Here is a 9,628-nt window from a genome sequence, read left to right as displayed (position 1 = left end):
ACTTTCAACCAGCGTTGCTGCCACCTGCACTGCAACCTCAATTCATTTCAACACAAAGCAGGGGTCTGTCTTAACTTAGTACATCTCTGCTGTCGGGTCCCACAGCTCTCCCGTGGCCCGCCGCTGTTTTGGAGATGTACACAAGTTATCCTGGATAGCCGCAGGCAGCCTAGCCAAGCGTCTGCACGTTAGTACACAGCATCTTTCCTCCCCATCAAAACAAGCAGGTGAAACCTTCACCCAAGTTTCCCAGTGGGTATTGTAGTGGAATGGGCGCTAGCCACTTTGTCTTGTGCTATTATCACAATAACGTTCACAATAAACAACATAAGAAGTGCTCCTTGAATAATAAGCATCCCTTTATTTGCTGACACCATTACAAAAACTGATTACATTAGCAACCAAAAAAAAGGAGTGTTTACTTGAGGCTGAAGTCAGAGGCAGCTATTCCCAAAAATGTATCTAAGTAAAACAGTGTACAACACCAGTATTAAAATGTTATAGTTCATTGTTGCCTTTTACCACGCTGGATTCTTTTCTGAACAAGTTTTATTGAGCAAAATAAGATAAAAGATTACATGTTTACTGTATCTCCAGGAATGTAAAGGTCTAATTATCCAAACAATTTTTATTATAAAACTAAACTCTGGAGGTGTCTACAGAGTTTTCTTCTTCTTTAAATCAGTAGTCTAACAAGGATTAGAAAAGACAAAACTCTGTTCAGTGTCTCTGACGAAGTAGAAAGGGTGAAAACATAAATAAGGCTTTAATTTGGCAAAATATAATACAATGCCTTCTGCTATCCTCAAATTAACAGTTCTTCCAGGACTTCAGTCTGCAAGAGAAACACAAAAAGGCATTTAAGACAAGAAGCTGGTGAAGAGTAGCAGCTCACAGACATTTCACACACAGCAAATGCTTTAGGTCAGTGGGGCTCAACCTTTCATCTCTACAGGTCAGATGAGGGGGCCAAGACCAGCCTGTGGGTGCGATCCGGTTGCGGAGAGACCCCACGTGCCTAGATGTGGTCACAGAGTGACACCATCCACTGGCCTGACCAGGCACGTGTGTGCTCTAGCACATAGGGCCATGTCAACAGCACACAAGGGTCCAGAAAAATGGCAAAAGGGGTGCAGTGATTAATGCTGACATCACTCCCCCACTGCCAAATTTCCAGACCTATGGAGAGACCCACATGCTGAACTGACATGGCTCTGAGGACTGGATCTGGCCTGTGAGCCAGATGTTGAGTACCACTGCTTAGCTGAGCAGGGCACCCCAAAACACCCAGGCAAGCAGTCAGCTCCATGGTGCACATCACTGGGTAAGGGCTGCCAACTGTTAATGGCTGGAAGGGTGCTAAGAACAATGACCGCCATCATCATGTTTGGGTAACAAGGGGCAGTTTAAAGACAAAGCAATAGGGAACATGAGCGTTTCTGGCCCCTTGGAAGATTGACACCAGTGAAACAGCAGCTAAGAGGAGGAAAAGGCAGCCACATACTCTGGCTACAAGAGGGGAGCCACAGACATCACCTCCCTGTGCTACCAGCTGTTCATGAACAATGTATTATAAATGTGGAGCTCATGCCTACAGAAGGCCTAAACCCATGTTTAACCCACCAACAGCTCTTCCCACTTAGCCTGCTGGTTTCACAGGTCTCTGCCTCAGAGCTCTCAAGATCTCAGGTTGGGTAAGGTCTGCAAAAAAGATTTCAACCCCTCAACTGGCTCCACCCTTTAGCTGACTTAGGTCATTTGGCAAATTAGACTCTACAATGTCAATTATTGATGGACCACAATATTTTAATGTGAAGCTGACTTTAAAAAAGCAGGCAAGAATGCATGTCCCTAATCAGGGGTGGATTTGGGATTTTCCAGAGTGGGGTGCAGGAACAGCAACCTGCAGTGCAGGGGTGGCAGCACCCCCTGCTCCCAGCCTCTTCTGCCCTCACCAATGTGGGCAGGAACAGCTCTGTCACTTCTGCGAGGTAAGCAACAGCAGCAGATGGAGAGGAAGAGGAGAAGAGGAAGGGAGGGGGATATTCACCTCCTTTAGGTGCTTAAAGAAGTCCGCAGAGGCTCCCATGGTGCAGTCCAATCCAAAAGGGGGTGCAGCTGCACCACTGCATCCCCCCTTTCCACACCCCCCCCAAGATCTGCCTGTCCTTAGTGCCTCCAAATGAGACCATAAGAGATCTGTATTATGGCAACTGCCACAGCTCTCCCTGCACGCTCAAGGAACGCCTAGCAGTTGTGTCTGCCCCATTCCAATGGCAGATCTGAATGTATAACTCTTCCCTAAAAACTGGCAAAGGGAAACATGGTACTGCCTCAGGTATAAGGGGGTTATCCAGACCAGAAAGACTGTCACATGGAAGAGACAAGAATGGAGATGAGCTGGGAAGTGCCAGAACAGAGGTATGAAGATCTGTAACCAGAGTACAAGCCCTTGGGCTCAGCTGAAGGAACAGAGAAGTGGGAAATTAGTGCAGGCTGAATGGATGGAGGAGGCAGCGGCCTGACTGAGTTTGTATGTGAAACATTAAATGCATCAGACTCCTGACTGGTTAGGACCAAGTGGGATTCCCACTGATGTGTCAAGTCGGAGGATGCTGACATCAGACAGCAACCCATCACTTACAGCTAAGACGCCATTTCATACCTACTAGCTGATAGTGTTCTCTTCCCTTGGAGAGCATTTGGCTTACTGACACTAGCAGCTTCTTGAGATGGCCTATGTCCTGGTTAAGATTTGTTGCCAAATTCAATCTTTTATCCATCCGTTCCTGAAAGGGAAAAAGGGGAGGGGGAAAAAAGTCATTAGAAGCTCATTTACAATTTAAATACTGAGAAAGTCAGGAACCAAACACAATCACAGAAAATGAGGGCTGGAAGAGACCTCTGGAGGTTCGCATCTAGTCCAACCCCCTGCTCAGTGCAGGACCATGCCCAACTAGATCATCCCAGCTGAAGTTTTGTCTAGCCATGTCTTAAAAATCTCCAGTCCACGACCTCTCTAGGTAACCTGCTTCAGTGTTTCACTACCCTCCTAGTGAGAAAATTCTTCCTAATATCAACCCTAAACTTCCCCTGCTGCAACTTGAGCTCATGACTCCTTGTTCTTTCATCTGCCACCACTGAGAACAGTCCAGCTCCATCCTCTTTTGAACCCTCCTTCAGGTAGTCGAAGGTTGCTATTAAATCCCCTCTCAGTCTTCTCCAGACTAAATAAGCCCAGTTCCCTCAGCCTCTCCTCAAAAGACATGCCCTCCAGCCCCCTCACCATTTTTGTTCCCTTCCACTGGGTACTTTCCTATGTGTCCACATCCTTTCTGTAGTGAGAGTCCAAAACTGGACACAGGACTCTAGATGTGGCCTCCCCAGTGCTGAACACAGGGGAATAATCACTTCCCTTGACCTGATGGCAGCACTCCTACCAATGCAGCCCAGGATGCCATTAGCCTTCTTGGCAACAAGGGCACACTGTTGGCTCTTATTCAGCTTATTGTCCACCATAAGCCCTAGGTCCTTTTCTGCAGAGCTGCTGCAATATAAATGTGATCTTACATATGTGCATCAGTATCATGAAACTGTTAGTCACAGGGGTATTTCCACACTTGAATATAAAAGACCCATCCTGTTCAGAGCACATGTGCACATGTTATTCTGCAAAGCCTCTCACAAAATGCCAAAGAGCTCCACTTCCCCTGTGGTTTTCCCTCACTGATTTCAGGCTTTGCACTTGCAGGATGATAACCAGAGTTGCTGGGCAGAACCCAACAGCACCAGCTTTGTGCCATATCACCTACAGACCTGGCTGGACAAAAATAAATCTGATTGGATGAGCCCAATTTGGCACACGGAGCCTAGAAACAGACATGAGTAAGCGAAACTAAAATGATCTAACATCGCCGGAACAGCAGAGCTGCTGGGCTGCCTGCGAAGGAGACTGTTCAGCTTAGATCTGGATTTGTCTAAGTCCCTTCCTGGGAGCCTGAAAGAGTTGTGAATGCATGAGATCTGATGGACACACAGCTACTGGACATGCAAGCTTGAGTGGAGAGAGCATAGAAAACGGCAATCTATTCTGCATTAGGTTTGCTGTCACTCTGCCATGCTCAAAACACACAAGCCAGCAATATATTCTGTGGACAGCACTGCTGCCCGCCCTGTGGATTCCTGTCAAACACAGCCCTGAGCCTGAGTGCACTCCAGGCTCTTCTACCCTGGAGAGGGCCCAGGCACGTGGTACCATGCACAAAGTAAAAAGCTAGGCAAGTTTCAGCGTTGCAAACCCCACCAGCAGGAGACAGCACTTGGGTTCTGGCCCAGAGCATCTGCATGGTTCTATGCTGGCTGGCTGCTCTCGCTCTCCCCCAGTCCCCTAGGCATCTTGGGTTTCCTGATGCAAACCCTGGCAGGATACTTAAGACTGCCTGCCTGCCCTGCCTGGTTCACTCACTCTGTGATGTGCCAACATTAACATTTATGGATAACAAGGTGAGAACAGAGGTTGGATACAGGTGATTGGAAGAGGGGGCTATCAATATGAACAAGAGCTAAAAAAGGCTGCTCCCTTGATGCAGTCCATATAGTACTTCATATTTTGCCAAATTCATATTCTGCCACATTTCATTTAAAACTCCGTGTTTGGGCTCTCCAGCAAGTAGTGAGCTATGGGTCTAGAATGACTTGGAAATCATGAATATTGAAAACACAACACACTGCAGAAGCCAAATCTGACTCAAGGAAAGCTAGACCCAAACATATCACCCATGTTCATGCTGCAAAACTCATTTCTTTTCAGCTTTTAGGTGATTAGAAATCCTATCATACCAAAAAGAGGAAGTGCTGAGATGTTATTTCTTATTCACCTCAGACTCTTGCCACACATTACATTTAACCAGTTAATCATGTATTAAGTTGTAACCTGGTCACAGTTTAAAGCAACGAATGGCATCATAAAACAAGGAAGAAGCGATAAAGTTATTCTACAAATGCATGCAATAACTTTGTGGCTCTTTCCTACTGTGCTGTTAACTGAATGTGTGGCCAGGTGAACTCCTGCAGCTTGGAGCTGCACCAGCTGAGGGAAGATGCAGGATCTTGCTACTTGCTGATGCAGGGGAAGCCCAGGATCCCAGGCTTCCCCAGGCCTGGGGAATCCCAGGCTCTCCCTGCACCAGCAATGAGGCCTGATGGGATCTGATGCCAAACCCCAAAATTACACCTCTTACTATGCATATGTAGCATGGCAGGAAGGGCAGTTGTGTGGATCCCACATCAAACCCCATTGCACCTTTACTGAATGTCTAGTAGGAGTCTCAGTGAAACCTGAGATTTGAATCAAAAGGAGGGAGCTTTCACTTACAAGGAGGCACTGTTGAGCATGTAGAGCCTTGCCTCCACGTCTGCAGGGTAAGCTTATTCAAAAGACTCCACCAGAGAAGAGCTTTATGGGTATGTTTTGAAAGCAGCATTATGTTGCCTTGTGCCAAAAGAAAGAATTGACAGTTTCACCACTCAGTGGGAACAGTTATGTACTCTCCAAAATCTCACCCTGAAGCTTAGCACAAATTTGGACTGAGTTACTCTTAAGTTCCTGCTTAAAAAATGTGATTGGACACACCAGTCAGGCAGAAGGTAGGGCAGGGTGCTGCCTTTTATCAACCGACTGGTTCAGAGAAGCATGAGCTTTCGTAAGCCAGTCTACTTCATGAGATGCCACTGACAAAGTAGGCGCTTGCCTACCAAAGCTCATTCCTCTCTAAACATTAGTCACAAGTCAGGACAGGCAGGGCGGCACCTTTATAAACTAAGCTAACACAGCAAACTACTTCTCCCAAAATAAGTGAGTAAAGGGCACTTCATGAAAACTTAGCAGCATAGATTATTATTAGCCATCACAGACACCGAATGGCTAATATGGGTTTGGGGAGAAGAGGGGCTATGTCTGCAAAGCTAAGTCAAGTGATCTGCAACTGTTTTCTACATTGTAAAAACCAATGGGAATTCTCTTGAAAGTAGCCAGTATCACAGATTAGATCTAGAGGTGAACCTAATACAAACCCAGCAGCTTCACTTCACAATACAGAGCCCATCTGGCAATGTGGCATTTCACAATTCTAATCCCTAATGTATTTGACTGCCACTGTGCTTTGAAATGTGTTCAGAGATTAGCTAGGAAAGCAATCAGATGCTGACAGCTCCACTTATGACAGTGCTAGCCCAGGCAGGGAACTACAACAAGGCTGATCGGGGCTGTATTGCCATCGCTCCATCTGCTGACAGGATAGGTAATGCATGGACTTTGGCAAACTTCATAAAAGAAACACCGCAGCACTGAAATCAATAGCCTTGTGGGACCACACGTCTTGGCTCAGGAGGATACAACTTACAATGCAACATTCAGCCAGTGTTTAAAATCTACTGCTCTGTAGACAAGCCACTTCATGTCTCCTAATAGCTGCAAAACAAAGCTTCTTCTACACTACTCCCTTCAGGGACTCTGGTCCTTTCAGTTTACAAAGCACTTTTACGGACTCCTTTTTGCTGCTGCAAATAGAAAGGACTTGGTCTGCTAGCCATTGCGATCTCCACTTGTGAGTACTGGATTTCTTCTACCCTTTAGTCGGGGGGAAGAATCAGGTCTTGGGACAATAAGGTTCCTACTGACACCACTTCACTGCTGAGCACTGGAAGGCTGGAACAAATGCAGCCTAACAGGATGCCTGCTTTCAAGAAACAGCTGTCTCACTTGCATGGAAATAACGCTCTCCAAAGATCAGCATGTTCTAGCAGATGACTCCATATCTTAACTGTTCATCAAACAGATGTCATGATCTGTGAGGCCTGTGGGGCACAAGTACCAGAGCTGGGCATGCCAATTGGGATTTCCAGACATTAAGTTTGTTATCTGTGGTTTACGGCTGGCACCCAAGTTATTAAAAAGAAATGGGGCCAACCTTAAAGTCACAGTTCAAAAGAGTCCATCCAGTTCCATACTCTATAGCTGCAGAAATACCAGAGCTGTAACCATCCAACATACAGCTATTATGAAGAGCTGGATCTCAAAAACCCTACAAAGCTGTCAACCCGCAGCTCCAAGAGATTCTTAGGTTTGCCACTGACTGAAATGCAAATGAATGAGATTCTGCTTCTGGCCCACGTCAGGGTCACTATGCTCCCTGTCGGGCATCAGCATTTTAAGCAGAACTAAGGCACTTTTCTATTGTCTAAATGGTGGCAATGCTTCTCGCTGGAAGTTGCACAGATTAAGGAGGCCCCGACTGTAAAGGTAAGCAAATGCACTGCAATAGATATAGGAGAAGGCGACAGTCTTCCACTGCAATTAGGCACTTCAGCGAGTACCAGCTAAATGCCTAATATTTTAAGCTTGTTTAGTCATAAGTAATGTTTAGTGACCCCCCTTCAAGGGAAGAAGCATATTAAAGCTCTCCCCTCCTGCCCACAACCAAAAGGTCAAACCAATTTTAAGTGCACTGAGAAAGGCAGATCAAAGCTGTCAAAGTCCCCTCTGGACAATTCAAGGATGAGGCATTTCTGGGTTTTTTCTTTTCTGTTGGAAAAATCTCCTGGCCTGGTTTCAGTGGCACTGAAATATTTTTGTTTCTTTACCGCCGAGTAACAAGCTCAGCCCACACTCTGCATAAGATTCGCACTGCCCCTGGAGAGGGGCTCCAAGAAAGCACTCACTGGCTCGGAGCAAACATCGCTGTTCTCAATAACGTTGGCGTCCCCCGCAGCTTTTCCGAATTCTCTCTCAAGAGATGCCAGCGACTCCTGGGCCTGCAGGGGGGAAAGGGGGGGAAATGGAGGAGGCAGCAATTAACAAAGGCTGAAAAACAAACCACCTGTCTATCCGCAAGTGCACGGCACACAGGAAATGAGTCTTCAGGAGGAAAACTGTGTTATGCCAGATTCACTCAGGGGACTAACACTTTTGTTAAGATTGACAGGTCTTCTCACACGCTGGCACCTGCTACATCAGACAACCAGTAGCTGAAAGCTATTCTAGGGGGAGATTTTAATAGTCTTTTGTCAATATATTAGGTAAAAATTCGACAGCACAGATTTTTATGTGAAAGAGCAACTCTGACAAGCAACTGAGAGCCAGTTCATATGTCAGCTGTCAACACGGTACATCCAGATAGGATGACACAGCTTTATTGGTGCTGATGTGCTATTCAAACACGCATTCTACATATCACTCTTAATGCACCATCGTACACTCTGCCATCATGTTCCAGAAAAAAAAATCAATTAATTAAATGCAACTGCAGTGACCCTACGTTCATCCCCCTGCCCCTGGAGAGCAAGGCTCCTGCAGGCATTTGCCCTGCTCAGCCTTGGGTCTGTTTTGCCACAGGCCCCAGCCCTGGCTCATGCCTGCAGCTACTGCCTCAGCTCCTGCTCTCCCTCATCTCTAACAGAAATCCCATGACCAGGGACACATGCTTCACTCTGAAACCCTCCTTTCTGCTGTCGTGCTAGCTGGGCAGTTCTGCTTCTCCAACCAAGCTGAATACCAGATATGCAATTCCAGACACTGTTTTACCATCAGTTACTCAAAATCTTCCTTTCCACCCCCCCACCCCTCCCAGAGTCTTGCTAACTCCTTCTTCCTACAAGACACATTTTTTCTAACCCCTCTACATGCCACAGTGATACTTTCTCATTCTCAAACAAACAAAAAACACTGTACAAGTCTTTCCTCTACCACCATCATATCTTCACCTAGGCCCGTAACTTGGATGTCATCTTTGCCTCAGGCCTCTCCTCTTGATCCTCACTCATAGGCTCGGTCTAACTAAGCCTTGATGATTCATTCTGCACAGCATGACACCTCCAAGGTTGGCTTTTTCTATCCATCCACACAGCTAAACATCATGTCTGATCTCATCAGTGCACCTCTATTTACTGCAATGTCCTTCCCTGTGGCCTCAAAATCCATTTCTCCAGTCTTGTCCCAGTAACATCCATTCAGAAGGGTGCTGCCCAGGTAAATCTTCTTGCCCACTGCTTGGGCCATGTCATCTCACTGCTGGTTCCTCCACCTCTGCTACACACGTGCTACTTGACCTTCACTTCCTCAACTCTCCATGGTCAACTCCCCCACAATCACCTCATTCACTACTGATGTTGGCTTCCAACTCCATCCTTACAACCTGCCCCTTATACTAAAAGGAGCTCTTTATAAATATCCCCAAAGTCACTTGATTGTTCCTACACCACACTTTGCTACAATGCCTAAAAGCCTTTAACGACAGGTAGGCTACTGGAGCACCAAGACAACATGCCCCTCCTGTAGACCAACACCGTCTTGCATTCGAATTGTACCTATGCCCAAGTCTTTCCATACCCAGTTCATTTGGTCTTACACTTTGATTGCTATATTCTCTGAGGCAGGGTCAGTCTTTCTGTTCTGTGTTTGGAAAGCAGGAAGCCCAGAAGGTCTCGTGAACAATGTTAAAAGTGCCCTAAAGGACGTGCTCTCATCAGAAGATTAGGGCCACATGCAGAACGTGATAGATAACTTCCCAGGGTTTCACATACTGGACTCAGAAAAGAGGAGTCTGTTATACCCCTGTGAACGTGGGAAATC

At 46.4% G+C, this 9,628-nt stretch overlaps 1 protein-coding gene across 13 annotated transcripts in view; it reads right to left on the bottom strand.

Annotated features, from left to right (window-relative positions):
• Positions 1 to 341: 341 nt before the first annotated feature.
• The window catches only part of KTN1 (kinectin 1), a 97,505-nt gene continuing 88,218 nt past the window's right edge, over positions 342 to 9,628 (bottom strand). For 12 of the 13 annotated variants that reach the window (XM_090034248.1, XM_090034252.1, XM_090034253.1 and 9 more), the window contains 3 exons: positions 7,720 to 7,812; positions 2,670 to 2,789; positions 342 to 835 (listed from right to left, as the gene is read on the bottom strand). In XM_090034248.1, coding sequence (XP_089890374.1) covers positions 806 to 835; positions 2,670 to 2,789; positions 7,720 to 7,812 — 243 coding nt within the window. In that variant the 3' untranslated portion in view covers positions 342 to 805. Of the gene's footprint in view, positions 836 to 2,665; positions 2,790 to 7,719; positions 7,813 to 9,628 lie in introns of all 13 variants that reach the window. The other variant, XM_090034250.1, reaches the window with a different exon arrangement.

The sequence above is a fragment of the Crocodylus siamensis genome, chromosome 2, assembly GCF_052110815.1.
Source record: "Crocodylus siamensis isolate JL-2025a chromosome 2, ASM5211081v1, whole genome shotgun sequence".
NCBI lineage: Eukaryota > Metazoa > Chordata > Crocodylia > Crocodylidae > Crocodylus > Crocodylus siamensis.
This window is presented reverse-complemented; position numbering and strand designations above follow the sequence as displayed.